The sequence below is a fragment of the Lagopus muta genome, chromosome 6 (assembly GCF_023343835.1).
Source record: "Lagopus muta isolate bLagMut1 chromosome 6, bLagMut1 primary, whole genome shotgun sequence".
Lineage (NCBI taxonomy): Eukaryota > Metazoa > Chordata > Aves > Galliformes > Phasianidae > Lagopus > Lagopus muta.
Genome location: NC_064438.1, coordinates 13,009,083 through 13,024,920, shown reverse-complemented (window position 1 = coordinate 13,024,920; position 15,838 = coordinate 13,009,083). Strand labels below are relative to the sequence as shown.

At 37.1% G+C, this 15,838-nt stretch overlaps 1 protein-coding gene across 2 annotated transcripts in view; it reads right to left on the bottom strand.

Moving 5' to 3' along the window:
- CARS1 (cysteinyl-tRNA synthetase 1) overlaps window positions 1-15,838 on the bottom strand; it is a 35,776-nt gene that overhangs the window by 7,465 nt on the left and 12,473 nt on the right. For both annotated transcript variants that reach the window (XM_048948044.1, XM_048948043.1), the window contains 11 exons: window positions 15,678-15,818; window positions 14,830-14,918; window positions 13,573-13,694; window positions 11,694-11,806; window positions 11,055-11,183; window positions 10,647-10,776; window positions 10,235-10,338; window positions 9,314-9,411; window positions 7,826-8,015; window positions 7,246-7,314; window positions 4,227-4,308 (listed from right to left, as the gene is read on the bottom strand). In XM_048948044.1, coding sequence (XP_048804001.1) covers window positions 4,227-4,308; window positions 7,246-7,314; window positions 7,826-8,015; window positions 9,314-9,411; window positions 10,235-10,338; window positions 10,647-10,776; window positions 11,055-11,183; window positions 11,694-11,806; window positions 13,573-13,694; window positions 14,830-14,918; window positions 15,678-15,818 — 1,267 coding nt within the window. The remainder of the gene's footprint in view (window positions 1-4,226; window positions 4,309-7,245; window positions 7,315-7,825; window positions 8,016-9,313; window positions 9,412-10,234; window positions 10,339-10,646; window positions 10,777-11,054; window positions 11,184-11,693; window positions 11,807-13,572; window positions 13,695-14,829; window positions 14,919-15,677; window positions 15,819-15,838) is intronic.

Below are 15,838 nucleotides of genomic sequence, written 5' to 3'. Positions count from 1 at the left end.
TATGCAACAAATAAACCCTGCAAAGTTTGCCATAAATCTCAGTCACATGACACATACGATGAAGGAAATAAATACAAAGCTGAGAAATAAAAGGAAGGCAGCTATCCTTTGTTGTAAAAGCCTGTTTTCATTAAGGATGAATAAATATGCTGACTTCACAGGGAAACTAATGTGATGGACTTCAAAGAATCAAAATAAAGATAACTCAGTTTGTTCACTTTAACTCTGCCATAAGAAAACCAGTCACTCAATCAGATGTACAGTAAGTACCTCTAAAATCTGTTCCTAAGGAGTTTAGTTACTACTGCAAAGGGCAACTTTGCAGGTAAGACTGACCATGTTAAGAGTTTTGGCTTGCAGATAAGATGCATGCAAAACTGCAGAAGTTGGGCTAATGACAGTAAAAAGGACTACATGAGGCTCAGCTCCTTACCTGCTTACTTGCTCAAACACTTTGTAGAAATAACCCTCCTGATGTGGATAAACAAAAATCTCTACCCCCTAAAGACTGTCTCATGTCACAGCAGCACTTATCAGTAAACAGTGACCAAAGGCACTGAGAAAGGAACTAATTTATAAGTAACGTGACGAAGACAGGCAAGAAAGGGAGGAGAAAGAAAATCCAAGCCAATTCAGGAATGATGCAACAGTTCTTCCAGGTTATAATGGATGGGTGTAAGACACAGAGGACACACAACATGTCAATGGTTACTGCAGGATTTCCGGTAAGAAGGGCTAGGAAACCTCTTCTAAAAAACTCACAAATGAATGTAACCTCGGCTACATCTAACAGCGACTCTGAAAGACAATTATTTTATTGTTTTGATAACTATCCATGTAGTCATCAAGGCGACTGTAATCCAAACATCCTCTGGTTCTGCAGATAGCCATTTCCTCTCATGTTTCCTCTTATCACCTGTTTTGACCTGTTTTGGTGGTGTTTTTTTTTTTTTTAAGCAAACCAGTTGCAGCAGAACAGAGAGCTTCAATTCAGGTTTCTGGATGGAGACCAGGACACTGTGATTAACTCTTTTCTCTTCTTTTCTCTTCTTTTCTTTTCAAGTTATTAAAGGGCCTTTAATAATTGTGAAGAACTGAAGATCTAGCTGAAGTAGTTGCTACTAAAAAGTAAAGTCTTCTGAGGAAAATATAGGTTAAGTGCAACATTTACTCATTGTATCAGCTGAGAAGCAGCAACATAGTTAGAAGGAACTGAAGTTGCTGTTGGGAACCCCATTCAGTTCTGTTTTATGATACACACTCTTGTTTTCAAGAAGAAAGTTACAAATTAAGCAGATAGATTATAGTTAAGTGTTCTCCCTTCAAGCAACACTGAGACGGTTGAAGAAATAACAAGGGTTCATTCCTGCAGTAAGAACTACCACCCACTAAAAGCTACAACCCCCTCACTGGATTTTCACACTGCATATTTCAGTAGAATCTCCTGGCCTTCGCCTTTATCTCTTGCGTAGTTCTAAGTCTCAGATAGCTGAACATTGGACTGAGCACCACCTATTCCAATATCACAGAACAGCTGCCCTGCTACCCCCATTGCAGGGCAGCATTCTTTGCTGGGGAAATCAGCAGAGCGACTCTGTGGGGGGGAAAATATTGCATTTTATAGGAGCTGTTTAGTCTGCCATGAACTGAGTCATTAGTTTTCCTTATCAGGGGCAGTCACACACAGCGAACCACTTTCGTATTTGATGTCACTCTACAGAAGCCTTTAAAATAAACAACGAGATTAACACTTTCTGATGTTAGCCAGTGAGGTAACTTTGACCTTGCCAAAGAAATTACGTGTGTCATATCAAGAACATACCAGATACCTCTACTGCTAACTCAATAAATGTATGCTCAGTTACAATATTTGCGTATCTAAAACCATGAATAATTGAAAGAAAGAAGAAATCTATCAAAGAAAAGATTAATGAGAAATGTATATACGAAACATGCACTGTTAATAAAACTTCCATCAATGCTTTTTTATCCAGCGGAGTCAGCACCATGCTTCTTAAGGAAGAGGTGTGCCTGTTTTTTGCATGCAGGGCAAAGAATAGCTAAGGACTCCAGGGCAAAGATAGCTAAGGACTGGGTGAGGATGTTCGAGGGCTGCACCAAGTCACAGGCTGCTGTATGCACTAAGGACAGTGATGAGGAAAGCAGTGGGTGCCTACAAACACACCCACAGCTAAGCACTCCTTGAGCACGTGACCATTTCCCTGACCTGTCTTTGTGGGTTTAATCAATGTTATGCCTATGACTTTTGGATGAGTAACAGATGATGTGCTGTTGTGAGAAAGGAGAAAAAGGAGTTTGAAAAACGCATACGCAGAATACTAGATGTTAAAACCTGCAACAAAAGCTATAGAGAGGCATTGTTTCAATGAACAAATCTGGCTGCAGTTCCAGAGACGTGTGATACATTAGGGAGAGGGTTTTGCACTGCGTCCTAGAAGCACCTTAAAACAAGATGGCACGAACATCCATGGTAGGAAATGAAGAAGCAGGCAGAGATTAGTCACATATCTTTAAGACCACTTAAGCAGATGTCATGGGGTAAGCAACCAACAGCTACAGAGATTTATTCCTGCCTGAGCAGCAGAATAATGATTCATTATTAATAAGAAATCTCTCCTAGCATCAGAGGCTGCACTAGAGCACAGATCCACTGCAGAGACAAGTATATAGGGGTGTGTGCAGCTGGGCGAGAAAAATCTCAGGGAGCACAAGATAGTGAGTGGTGCTCTGAACAACCAATCATTGATGTCTTTTGCAAAAGTTCTCTGCATTTCCCTTCCTTACAATTTTAACATAGTATTTTCCTTCTTCTGTCTAGTAACACAGCTAAATATATTCACAAATTAAGCCAAAATTCAAGTGCAAATCATCACTGAAGGTCTCCATTTTAAATACCAATACACTCATAACATAATTTATTTTATTATTATGTTTGAATGTTAGGCATTCTGGATGACAGCATAAAGTATACACATTTTGATTGTTGCTGATAGACATCGTCTCACAAAAGTGCACACTGTGAAATGTTTCACAGACACAGATGTATTTTTAAAAGCTATAAACACACAGACAAGGACATTTGTTTTACTCTGCAGCTTTTAAAGATGAAACATCCTCCAAGAGCACTTAGGGCAACACCGAACACATTAATTCATGTTTAACAACATTCTGCCAGTACGTGTCTGTGCAGGGAAAACTCCTTTCACTTACAGCCACATAGAGGTGATATCCCCAGCCGTTACTCAGAACAACTTTTACAGTAATTAACAATTCATACAAGCAAGAATTTAACTGGCACAGGGAAACAAACCAGAAGTATTTCAGTGCAGGCCAACCAACTTCTATATAATCAGAGAGTTTAACGAAAGGAGCTCCTCTGAGCAAACTGCAAAGTTGTACCATGTTCTGCATCCCAACCAGGCAGCAGTTAGATCCAGCTCTGTTCTTACCAATTTATTTCAGGCAAACAAAAAAAAATAAATCAGTACCTTCCAAGTAAGAAACTGAAGTGCCAGTAAGCAGCCTTGCACTAAGTACTTTCTAAAAATGATCTACAAACAGCCCCATGATATTTAGACCTTACTGCTACTGAGGGAAAGTCAACTTAGCTCAACTATCAGGGAGCAAAGAAAAAATACATAAAATTCATGTTTATGTTAAATAGTAAAAGCTCAAAGTCACATTTTAGACTGAGGATATACACACAAACTTACAAAAGCTTGAGAGGAAAGCCCAAAACACCTTTTAGGAGACTTCTACAAGAATTTGCAGGAGAGCACTGAATCACCAACTGTGCTAGCAAATAAGGAACATCTCAAGCTATTTAAACACAGACCGTATTACTGTGCAGCAATCTGCACTTTTAGAGAATACAGTCTCCCTGGGGCAGGTGATAGCCACCTTCAAACCTAGAAAGCAGGAAGCACTCTTATGTAGAGAAACAACAGCTACTCCTCTTCAATCCTAACCTTTTAGATTCTACAAAAATTAAACCAAACCAAGCCTAGCAGCCTGGAAGGGATTCCCAAATTAAAGAGACAGGTAACAGAGATGTAAATATTCAAAGCAACTCTGATTTAAAGATGCTTTATTTTATTCTCTAAGCAAAGCAACCATAGCAGAGGGATCCTCCTTGCCCTGCCCATTTTGATTCTTGCATCCTTTGAGTCTCAGATGCAATAATACAGGAAAAAGTAAATTCTCACCTTTTTTCTCTCTGGCAATTTGTCGCACTCCTTCTCTAAACTCAGAAAGAACTTGTAGGTATGGCATCACAGTCGATTCAATCTGTAGGATAATTATTTCTACAATTAACCAATAATAACTTCAAATGAGTTCTTGACTAGCTCATATTTACATGCTCTTGGATGGAAATTGATCCTCGAGGCAGCTCTATACCCGTAAAAAAAGGTCACTGCTCTACTGATGTCAAAGGAGGGACAATAATTTGCATTAGCTGACAATTTTTCTTTTGTGACGATAAAATGAATTTCTCCCCCCATTCCTTTTTCTTCTCCTTGCAGTTACTGACACAACAGTTCCACAGAGTTTTGTTAAAAGTCCAGCTAACTACGTGTTGTAAGAGATAAAAACAGCTGCCAAAAACATGCTGTAGAGCTACACCCAGATGTATGTCCATTCATGTTCTGTGCTGTCTTAGGTCAAACTGCTTGCCACAATTAATGCCAGTTGAAGATGATGCTAAGACTTATTTGCATTTAGAACACAGATCTGTCCCTCAAATGGTAGCATATCCTACCTCTATTTGCTTCCAAAACTGTGCATTGCCTGTACTCCACCCTCTCCCACAAAAAGTGTGGGGGGAGATTACTGTTGAATTATTTCAGGTGTAAATAAACGCTGTTCATGAAAGATCAGGAGGTTATGCTGAGAATCCTGCGGTCAGTGGGGATAAAATAGCAATGGCAAGCAGCTTGCGAACACAACAAACAATTACAAAACCAACCACATGTCAGTGCTGTCTGCCATTGCATTTCTGGAATCCCAAGATGAAAAGCTGGGCACCTACGGGACTCCTTATAATAAAAGCTGGATTACTTGGAATGGTAGGGGAGATAGAAAATAAAGTAAAGGCAAAGTTTTCTTTCCTCTATAGTTTCCAAGAGTTTCTCCCACTGTTAAATCTCTGTGAGAAATTTCTGTGTAATTAGCAATCCACAGAGGCTGTTCTACTCTAAAAGCACCCATATTTTATAGGAGCAGAGGGGCTCATTTAACACTTTATATAAAATGTTTTATAAATGTGAATGTTACATGGTCATATTCACAACCAGAGCCTGAGAAGTGTGGTGGAAAGAAAAGCTTCTGGAGCTATAGCCACATCTCTGCTACCCTCTCTACACTAAAATTACCCTGACATGCAAATAAGTTGGCATCAGGAAAGCATGCACTGTTATTACTTTATTATTCATATAAGAAATCTAAGGATTAAAGATTATTATTTCCAGAATAACTAACCTAAAAGCAGTGCTTAAGTCATTTGGAAAATGAGACTACGTAACCTGAGCTTTTCTGACTTCAGATCTCTTCCCCTTTCAAACAAATTACTGAACCTTGGTAATCATGGCAGTTGTTTACACAGAGCTTTTGAAGAAGATTGTGCTTTTTTTTTGGAGATAACGATTTTCAGATCTATTGATTCCTTCATCTTTAATTTGGACAAAGAGAAAACAGGTCTGATCCACCACTTTCTATTTTAATGAGAAGCTTTCCAACTTTGAATGCTCACCTGGTAATTTTTACTAAGAAAAGTAACTATCTGCATGGCAGACTGAATGAAGGCATAACATTTAATGAAAGAGCCAAAACATTTTTCATATTATACTTCTTTGTACTATAATTCTTAAAACCTGAAGTGTCCTAGGAGACAAATACAAAAGCAAAATTACCTGTTTGGGGTACCTGGCTGCTGGTTTTCTTTGAACTGATTGCATTAAAAAAAAAATAAATCAAGAACTAAAATATATATGTGTATGTAGTTTACTAACAGATGATGAAATCTCCTTTCCATACCAGATTCTTTTGACTCTACTACTAACATTGACAACATTACTACTACAGAGTAGTTGCCAATCCTTTCCCTAAAGCTTGTTCTGTTACAAACACTGCCTAAATGGAGTGTCAAATACAGGTTTACTTTTCATTTTCCCTAAAAAGCTGGTGTTGCTTTTCTTTTAAAATTCAAAGTAATTTTTAACTAAACTAAAATTCACCACTGATGCTGACTGTCTTCCTTATAATCCATTTCATATCACAATTGGAGATTTCCACAACACAGCAATGTAACTATTTGTACAGGCAATAATCAGTTGATAATTATGATAATTACCAACCAACAAGCAAGCTTTTCTCTTCCCCTGGCAAATTAAAGCTTTTTTCTGTTTATGTTTTTGTTTAGTTTTGTATTTGCCCTATCACAAATGTTTTAATCAGTCCTTCCAAGGAGGAACAGAAGAACACCACGTCACTACTTTGAATGTAAGATGGCATGAGACGAGCTACTCGGTATCAGATGCTGAGCCAAACCTATTTTTCACGTCAAAATTTTATCATAAGGAGAGCAAACAAAGTTGATACCCTTCCAGATGGAGTTATTTCTCCTGCCCGTCCTGGGAAACATGACTGTTATTACAGGGCCCACCAGCACTTTCATCAGCATCTCCCACATATTTCTAGGAAAATTCTGCATCCTAGTGGTATTGCTGGGTGACTAAAGAAAAACAGCCTTCAAAAGCCAGATAAATACTGTGGCTACAAATGAGATCAGAAAAAGAGATTGAAATGAGGATGAAACTCCAGCTGCCTCCAGGCTGGTTTTTGGTGTACCACAAGGAACTTTAATCAGTATAATTGTATTTTTGAAACTACTTAATACACAAATCCTTGTAATGAGTCTTTATGCTATATCATGTGCTGTCTGCAGCTAATGTGGTTTCTCAAACAGATTCATCATTCAGAAGACAAGATAATTCTTCCTCTGGTTGCTGTACAATTTGTCTGTCATTAAGTCAAACAAACCTATTAAAAAAGCAAGTCTCATAAATGAAAAATCCTACTTCCTATGCCAATTAATTATATTTTTTTGCTTGTAATATTTGCATCTGAAGTAACTCAGCTAAAATCAGTAGTGTAATCACTGTAACCAACTTAGACTTTCAAAAGAATGCGGCAATTTTGTGTACTGTACTTTGTTCTTTCACTTACATTTATGTTTTGACTATTTCCTCCAACAGGAAAACCAATTGCGTCATCGCTTTCTACGGCACCAAAAATCTGATTGAGGGGAAAACAAAGAAAGGGGAAAAAAAAGGAAGAAACTGTATGCATCAAGTCACAGATACGTGAAGACTGAGCAAAGTCACACATACTAGTGTTTTGAAGCCACCTAGTTCATTTAACCCACATTTTACTGCTTTATTAACAGTATATCTTGGTTTGCTTTTTAATTGATCGCGCATATAAAGCACTGGCCTTCAGATTTATGTTTAAAGCTGACAGATTTGACATTCTGACTTCATTTTTTCTTCTACCGTCTAAGTTTGCACGCATGCGTTAAGGACTCTGCACCACTGAACAAAACATTAGCAGAAAATGTAACTTAATATACAGGACTCCAAATTTTTCCTGCTGCAGCATGCACTACAGTTTAGGATTGAGATGAGTGTGGAAGATCTCTAGTTTCCTGCAAGACAAATGAAAACTGTACAGATCCCTACATATTTGAAAAATACAGCAGTTAAAATTGCACAGCACAGTAGCAACTTTACCTCTTGCTATACCATACCTTTAGCATTTGGGTGAGATAGCAACTGATGTTTTCTAAAAGAAGTCTGTTTGGCATTTGTCTGGCAGATTTCTTTGCAGCAATATAGGAGTTGGACTGACTGACTAACGAACGCATTTCTTCTAATACAGAGCGAGTGTCAACATTGTCACAGAGTGCTTCATGAATCGCTGCCTTCCTGTCATAAAAACTAAGAAGAAAAACACTTTTTTATATTTATGCCAAAAGTATCCGCAAGCTACTCTGAAGAACTTCTGTTAAAGGATGGAAGAGGACCTAAATGTGGTCAGGATTCACGTTTGTAGCATGAGCGAGAGAAAGGCATCATCACAGTGCAGCTGTTTTGCTACTACAAAGGCAGGTAGAACAACCTAATTGGCAACAACTAACCAAATAAATTACATCAAGTGCATCTTCAGAAACTGACCTTTTAATATCAGGTACTGAAAGCAGTACATATTGCCTATTTAGCACCTGGTATTGATCTCCTATCTGTACATAGCAGCTTAGGATTCTGTTCAGCAGTGTTCTAATATGGAACACCAATTTAAAAGCTAACACACTACAAAGACAAGTGTTACAAAGCTGTTATGAAGCAACTACAAGAAATAAATTACTGCAGACATTTATCATGGCTATAAATATATATAGTAAGTAATATGGTATATAAAGTACTGCTTCATCAGGCAAGGAATACTACTGTTTCATACAACATTTTTTTCTGAGAAAAAAAAAAACAAGAAGTGGTGGATAAAGGAGACAAAAAATATCCATACAATATATACTGTTATCCTATTTCTTTGTCCTTTCCTTCTGACCTCTCAGTTAATTTTCCCCCAAGTTGAAGAACGAATTTTCAAGGACACTACTAAACAGAACCACCTATACTTGGACTTAACACCTCTCCTCACTACAGTGAACTAAACTATGATAAATTTTAGTACTGCAATGAAAGGAGTTTTTATTTAGACTTCATACATTAAAAAGTCACATGAGAACTTGTTAGCATTATAAGCAATAAGGATAGTTTGTGTATAATATAAGAATATAAGTGAAAGACTGCAATATTCATATCACTCCCTCTTTCCATTCAATAGCACATTTTCAAATACTGGCACCCTGGCTCTTGTGTGCTGTTAGTCAAGTCATTTAAATTCTGTTTGTCTCATTTTAGTCACTGCACTCTGAAATAAGTAAAATGTTATTTCTATGATTGTAAATACTGCATTCAAAATTATCAGTCACTTCTCAAATAGGAAGACAACTTCTCATGTATTGAAGGAATGACATCTAACAAAGTAGTTCCATTTCCCTACACAAACAGGACAATGAGCAATGCCTGTGTACTTAACATAAACGAAACTGAAGTTAACAATTTCATCTATTCTTCATAAAGCTGCCAAATACAGAAGTCATGCAATGAAAAAAGAAATTAAACATGCAGCTACATAAAGTTATTCATAGAAGAAGTAAGAATGCTCAACTCACTTTTTGTTAAGCTCTGCTTCCTGATTTTCCCATTTCTGAAACTGGCCTGTCACATCAGTGGGAGCTCGAAGAATATCCTTCACATTTAAAAAGAACTCCTATAGAAGAACATATTTGAAATCCTGTTTAAACTATAAAGAACAACACCATTCAGAAAACAATTAAAAAACAACAATTTTTATGGCAGATTTCTTTGTGTAGCTAGGAATGGAAACCAAAATAGAAATGGCTTTATAGCAAGGTGGGTTGTTCGTTTTTTTCCTCCCACACAGGCATCCAGTTTAGAGAAAAGTCATTTTCATTTATTTTGTGATCCAAGCCAAATATTTCATATATTAAAAGCAGAACATCTTCACCTGAAGACCAAAATCAATCTCCTGGAGACCAAAAACAACAGAACACTAGACAGCCTCCTTGTAGGCAATGCATGCTTAAATCACTGCTCCAAACTACACAGGGAACAGAGCTGTGCCCAGCCACTCACATTACAGCTACCAGGCATAAAGCCAGAAGTTTGATGTATTAGTTGAGGAGACAAGGTAACAATGATATATCCCCTTAACTATATTCGTGTCAAGTTTGATCTGATAGACATGTCATGAGAATGTCTGTCGGATTGAGTCCTTTAAGCAAGCTAAACTAAGAAATTAATCTTGTGTTTCAGTGGCAAGATGCTCAGACTTGTCAAAACTTGGAAAAAGCACCCATTTGCAAAGAAATGTTGCTGCCTGTGGTATGGTTTAAATGTTCAATAGAAACACTTGAATGTTCTAAAGAAATACTGTAAGATCCACCCAATCAACACAGAAAGCAAACTCCTTCCGGGGATAAGGCCTATGCATCCTTGGGTACTATTGCTTGAAATATGCTATGGCTTCAGGAAGTATTAACATCTCGAGGAGGAAAGGAAAGCTTACGTACGTTCATAAACTTCTCATACTGAATAGCTGACTCCATGGTATTACTTGAATAATCCAGTGTATCCTTCCAAGAATGCATGAGGAAAGCCAATCGTAACTGCCGTGCTATTAGAAGTTTCAAAATAAACAAGAAGAAGAATAATAATCTAAAGTTTTTTATGGCCTCCAAAGTTGTCATGGCTAAGAACATAGCAATTATTAATATCCTTACTCTTAATACATCTACTAAAGAAAGGGAGAACTCTATTATCCATACAGATAATACCAAAGAGAACTGGAGTAGCTATTCTAAAGTTATTGAAGAAAAAAAGACACTTAAACGTAGCCAATTTTGGAAACTCCACTATAAGCCTCAATTACCACACAGCACTCAAACTATATCAAAAACATTCAAATTCTAAACTGAATTTCACCTGTATGTTTCTTCAGTGCATCTTTTATAGTGATAAAATTCTTCAAAGATTTGGACATTTTACAGCCTGCTATTGTTAAGTGGCCAGTATGCAGAAAATATCGCACCCAGTTATCATTTTCAAAGTACGCCTGCAGGGAAAAACAAGCACACACACACACAAAAGACTTAACATTGTGTACACATGTAACCTAAATAATGATAATTTAGGAATAAAACAGGGAGGAAAATACCAGGATGGTTATACAAAATACATGCAAATTAAAAAATAAGAAAAATTAAAATATTAAAGTTCAAAAAACAAAACTATAAAGCAGAGAAAACCAGATTTGCGTGGGTTGCAGTCACAGCAAAGCAGACAGCTTTATCACTGCAGAAACTAAAGGCCAGTGACAAACAGCTCACTCACCTCAGACTGTGCCAGCTCATTGTCATGGTGAGGAAATCGGAGATCAAACCCTCCTCCATGAATGTCCATCGACTCTCCCAGAATGGATCCAGCCATTGCAGAACATTCAATGTGCCAACCTGGCCGCCCCTGTGAAGACAAATGTGTTACCTGACTACCTGTCTTCCTCTCCCACCCATCTCACTGCTCTGCCCCTAAGCAGCTACACTGAGAAAATGAGATACAGTACTATCAAAGAAAAAAAAAAACAGAACAGCTAAGACTCAGCTTTATAAACGTATACAGTTGGACTTGAATATCAAACACGGCACATACACCTGTGATGCCTTGATTATCCTGCTGATTTTTCATCACTAAGAAAAATGAGAATTGAAAAATCTTTGGAGATAAAGATTATAAATGACTGACCAATAACAGGCATCATAAGTCTGCGTGCTGAATTCTGTTTAAAAAGTGATGAACAGGCAGATAGATACGTATTTTAAGTAACTGAATGACTATAGCAATAGAACTTACAACTGAATACAAGATCCTCATAATCCAGACATTTATATGAAGTGAGGCATAATATTTGTTAAATATAAAACATGCTACTTAATAAGGTGTGGAGGATCTAAACCCTGCTTGTAATGTGCTTACCTTTCCCCATGGAGAGTCCCATGAGGGCTCTCCTGGCTTGGAGGATTTCCACAAAGCAAAATCATTTGGAGAATGCTTCTCACATAGGCGATCAGCTGAGATACTCAGATCACCTTTCAAAAGAAAAAAAAATATATATATAAATAGTTAAATTTTGCTTTAACACAATTATTATTGATTTTTGGCCTCACTGACACCGAATGAGGCTGAGAGGAAAAAAAAAAAAAGGAAAAGAAAGAAAGATAAAATACTCAGCCCTTGAAATTCCTCAGAATTAACTTTGTTAACTCTTCGGGCTTCTTTATTAATATTTAGTTGATAGAAAAGCTGACAACAAGCATCAGCTGTGCTGCTTTCTAAGTTTTGACATGACATTGATCTGCATTATCTCTACAGGCACAATTCCAGTGTTCCAGTTGTAGAAAATGAAATATAGAAATAAAGAAATCTCATATTCACAGATAAGACTGGAAAACCAATTCATTCCAAAATCAGAACTACCAAAATCAAGACTAACTAACTTGCCTTAATATGCACACAACACAGTCCTAGGGTATCTTTTACATCCCCTGCCTCAGTTGCTACACAGAATGGCTGGTAATTCTTCAATATCTACAAGTTTATTGTTTTGTTGCTACCACAGATGCTGTGCATATTAGTTTCTGTCATTTCTTTATGATCACTTGTTTGGTGGTCTTGCTATAACATCTTTAAAACAAGAGAATTTACCATTTCTGCAGTACTGTCAAAAACTGTCTCTTGTCAACAATACCACTTGCCACATGAGAGCCTGAGAGAGACTAAGTGAAACTCAAAGATACACTTGTCAATTCTGACGTACAGCTTGAGATACTTGCAATCTCATTCTTTCATTTCTTGTCACTATGCACTTTGAGCACGAAGAGTATTTTTCTTCCCTCTATTTACATCAGCTGCAGTTTCTGAAATCCACCATTTCTGCTCCCCTTCTGCTCCCCAGTCCCCTGCTTTCTGCTAGCTAAAATAACTTCATCTTCATGAACAGCTGGAAACTGCAGCATAGGAAGTTCCGCACAAACGTGCGCAAGAACTTCTTTACAGTGAGGTGACGGAGCACTGGAACAGGCTGCCCAGGGAGGTGGTGGAGTCTCCTTCTCTGGAGATGTTCAAGACCTGCCTGGATGCCTACCTGTGCGACCTGCTGTAGGGAACCTGCTTTGGCAGGGGGGTTGGACTCGATGATCTCTGGAGGTCCCTTCCAACCCCTACAATTCTGTGATTCTGTGATCTGTCGTGGCAATCATCTCAAATAAGTCAAAGCAGCTAAGCTGCAAGCAATCTAAGCTATTTGTGGTTTCAGTTACATTAATCACTCTGTTTTAGTCTCTATTTGCAAAAGCAGACCATTGTCCTTGCTTGCACGGTGGCAACGATGCATTCATGTTGCCACTAAGATGGCAGCTTAAGCTAGTACCTTTTATTTCACACATAACAGGCAATCTCAGCTATCAGAGTTTAAGTCAAGAAAAAAAAAAATCAAATGTAATTAAATGTCTTGTCTCTTAGATATTGATAGTTATCTTAATTTTGCCTACAAGCACAACATAAAAAAATCTTTTAATATACTCATGATACATTTTATGGATGATTTCTACTAAAATTGCACAACATTAAGAGTAGATAAAATGCTTGATAAAACTCATTATTTAAGCTAAACTGTTGCAGTAGGTCTAATCAAAAGATCTATATTTGGATTTAGTTCAATACAACAAGAATTCTCTGTATTAGAGAGGAATTAGAAAAAAACATCATCAACAAATATTTGTCATAAAATAGACAATAATCATTTGAAGAGATCAACACATGAGCAATGTATGTAAATGTTATTTCCCCTTTTTACCTTCACCCTCTTGAAGAGCTTTCTGATCACCCACAGCTTCAGGAACCAACTTAGCATAGGAGTGTTTTTTACTGGAATCAAACTTCACAGTATCAAAGTATACAGATCCATTGGACACATACCTGAAAAGTTCAGATAATTACATAGCTTACTTTTCTACCAAGACCTGAGACTAAATTGTACACTCAAAATCACCAACCTTCTTACTCTCTCTCATAAACCCATATACAGTATGGTGCTGCTAAAGTGAGCTAAAATCTCACCTAAGTTTTACGGCATTGTCATAAATACTTCAGATAAGCCACTAAATGTCAGAAAAAAACTCACTGAAGGGAAAGTGAACATTTTTTCTTAAGTTCTCAAAGAGGTGAGATGCCAAATTAACAGTCCCAACAAATATATACAACATTCCTGATCCCTTTTAATATTTTGCGATAATATAACAAGAATCGTATTTGTTTCGGAGCCCATTTTGTTTTTTGTTCCCCTTTGCTTTGTTGATTTTTCTTCTACTGCCAATGTGAGATGAAGTCTGAGAAAAATGTTTTAGGATCACAATGAGCGCTCATAGTTCAATACAAATAGTCTTCCTTTTTTTCTTCTTTTGAAGAAAAATGTAGGTTTAAAGCAAGAACATGCAAGACAACTGAAACAGTTCTGCTTTTTTCACAATAAAAACATATCTGCACTGAAAAACTGAGGCCAAAAAGAGAAAAAACACTCAAAAATTTCCATCAGGAATCTATCATGATACTTATGAAATTCTAGAGGATTAGCCCAGCTTTCTCAAGCATGAGACAATGTCAGGCTCTAATTTCAAAATAATTTGTTGTTGTGTTTGTTTGTTTGTTTGTTTTTAAATCTATGTTATTTACAGCTGATATTCAGCAATCCACTCAGGGACATAGTTTTGAAACCCCTGTAAGTCAAAACTGTAAGACTGTAAGTCAAACTCAGTTCAAGTGATTTGGACTTTGATTATTTATTTTAAGGAACGAGGATTTCACCCTATTAATTTAATAATCTAACTTGTCCTTTTGAAAATTAGAAGTATAGAGTAGCAAATTTTCATCAGGTTAAACACAGCAGGTATTACACAAAGGACTCTGAAATGCCTTTATTTGATGAAACGCTGCTTTTGGAAAAGAATACCATTCCATATGAAAACAAAGAACAGAGTTCAAAGTGAGTTTTGAAAGCAATCATTCTGGCTCTGATACAATATAAACACACAAAGGCATTCAGTAGCAAGCTTACCCGTAACCATTATCCACAATCTTTTTCACAAATGCCACAATTTCTGGCACATATTCACTAACCCGCGTTAAAACATCTGGAGGTAAGACCTAAGAAAGTAAAAAATAGCATTTTATACATATATGTAGTGTATATTTGTATGTATATATATTTATATGTATCATATACTCACAAAGTGACCTGCTTAAAAGGCAGTAGAATCTGATTCCTACTTCAAACTCTCTGTTCTGCAACAATGAGCTAGATGAGCTGTGGCAATTTTTTCTCAGCCTCTAAGGCCATGTTAACAACACAACGCTGCAAGAGATGGCATACTGCACTCCTGTCAGAACAGGCAGCACGCCACTTTGATTTGGAAGTAAATAAACAAACTTTTGCTATTCTGACCCACTGCACGTGACTCAGTATTTCACCTGTAACATATAAGTCTGCACTTGATTGCCATTGCTACCAAACAATTTGAAGAATGATACGTAGTCAATGATGAGTGGGTTGGTAAGGCTCTTCCATGCAGCAAACAGGATACCTGAAATTTCTGGATCGGTTAATGATTTTAAGGCCATTTCAGATCAAGAAGGGATGGAGTACATGCATCAGATCTGATCTGATTGCCATTGGCACTTGTAACATGCACAACTGTTCTAAAATTGCTGGGATAGAAACAGAGTATGTGCTAACTTTTTATCTATGTATTCATATCAAAAATTAAAGGAAAAAAAAATGTATCTATAAGGTTGAAACGCAAGGTTTTTGATAAGTATTTAGGGACCTGCACTGTAAACCATATTCTGGGTATTATGAGGCATGGCATACACACTTTTAAAACAGAAAAGAGTTAATTTACTTACGTTGAGAGCTTCCATGTCTTTATGAAATTCCCCTTCCCAGAATTTGGGGAGCTCTGAGAATATGGAATTGTCAGTCACTTGGCTGCCAAATTTTGAATCCAGCCAGTCAGACAGTAAATCTTTGGCTTCTTCCAATAGTATCTATAAAACAGTAATTATAA